This window comes from Condylura cristata, unplaced genomic scaffold, assembly GCF_000260355.1.
Source record: "Condylura cristata isolate star-nosed mole 26May11 unplaced genomic scaffold, ConCri1.0 scaffold00025, whole genome shotgun sequence".
NCBI classification, from domain to species: Eukaryota; Metazoa; Chordata; class Mammalia; order Eulipotyphla; family Talpidae; genus Condylura; species Condylura cristata.
This window is the reverse complement of record NW_004567126.1, coordinates 31,943,102-31,944,299: the sequence shown is the minus strand read 5'-3', so window position 1 is coordinate 31,944,299 and position 1,198 is coordinate 31,943,102. Positions and strand designations below refer to the sequence as shown.

The following is a 1,198-nucleotide window of genomic DNA, read 5'->3' as shown; positions in this document are numbered from 1 at the left end:
GCTCCGCCCCCTTCGCCGCGTGGGGTTCACCTGGCCCCCGGCTGTGTCGGGCCGGGCCTGGGCTGCCTCATCCGCCGAGTACCGGTGACAGGCGCGGGGAGCCCACGCAAAGGGGTGCCCGGCACCGTCTCTTGGAAACAGAGCCCCCAGGCCGGCAGGAGGGCACGGGCCCTGCCCCCCAAAACTAAAACTCGTGACACCCCAGCTCCCACCTCGGAAAATGAGGAGCCGAGGGGGGCGGGGTCAGAGCCGGGCTGTGAACCGGGTTTGGAAGCAAAGTCTTTGGGGAGCGCCCCCGGCTGGGGAGGGTGTGCCTGGCGTCTGGGCTCCTCCCTCGCAGAGGCGAGTGGCCGCAACCCCGGTACTCACTGCCCCCCCGGATGTTGATGACCAGGCTCCCGTTGATGACGGTGCAGCCGCGCAGCTCCTGGGCGGAGGTCACCGAGTCGATGGTCTTCTCGCCCTCCAGGATGTGGCAGACTTTGGGGCACGGGCCCAGGCACGGGGTGCACATCAGGCTGAGGAAAGGGCAGAGGAAGGGGGTCAGGACCCCCACGGGAGGGCCGGACGGGCCCCGAGACGTGGCACTTCAAGATGCAGCGGTGAGGACATCTGGGCCAGCGAAATCTCTGCCCGGGGCCACCCCAAGAGGGCCTCAAGCAGCACCCTCGGGACTCGCCAGGGGCACCCCGCCCCAGAAAGTCACCCTCGGGGGTCTCTGGGGGGCTGCCCCGAGGGGGCGTCTCTGCCTCAGGGACAGACGGCCGCCACCTCGGGCTGGGGGGCACCGCAAACTCCAAGCAGAGGCCTCGCTGCCCCACGTGCCACGGACGGGACACGCTAAGCTGAGGGGCCTGACGGTGCCACGGTGCCCAAGTGGCGAGCTCCCGGTGGCAGGACTCAGCCCGCTCCTCCGAGGAGACTGCAGACCTGGGGTGCAGTGGGGTGTCCGGTGGGCCCTGGCGCCGGCTGCGGGCGCACCATGCCTGCCAGCTACGACCCAGCAGGCCCCCTCCGTCCAGGACCTCGGAGGCCAGGTCCTGGCTGACACGGTCCTCCGGGTCCAGCAGGACACGGGATCCGGCCGCTGGGAGCCACCTTGCAGCCTCCTGGGTTTCAGAGTCGGGCACACACCCAAGTCAGCCAGTTGGTGCTTGGCTGGCACTTCCCGGAAGGAGGCGTCGCGTCTGGGGTAGCC

At 70.2% G+C, this 1,198-nt stretch overlaps 1 protein-coding gene across 1 annotated transcript in view; it reads right to left on the bottom strand.

Annotated features, from left to right (window-relative positions):
- Nucleotides 1-243: 243 nt before the first annotated feature.
- LOC101634182 overlaps nt 244-1,198 on the bottom strand; it is a 48,766-nt gene continuing 47,811 nt past the window's right edge. The window contains exons 5-7 of the mRNA XM_012729456.1: nt 982-1,109; nt 370-518; nt 244-254 (exon numbers count right to left, since the gene is read on the bottom strand). Coding sequence (XP_012584910.1) covers nt 244-254; nt 370-518; nt 982-1,109 — 288 coding nt within the window. The remainder of the gene's footprint in view (nt 255-369; nt 519-981; nt 1,110-1,198) is intronic.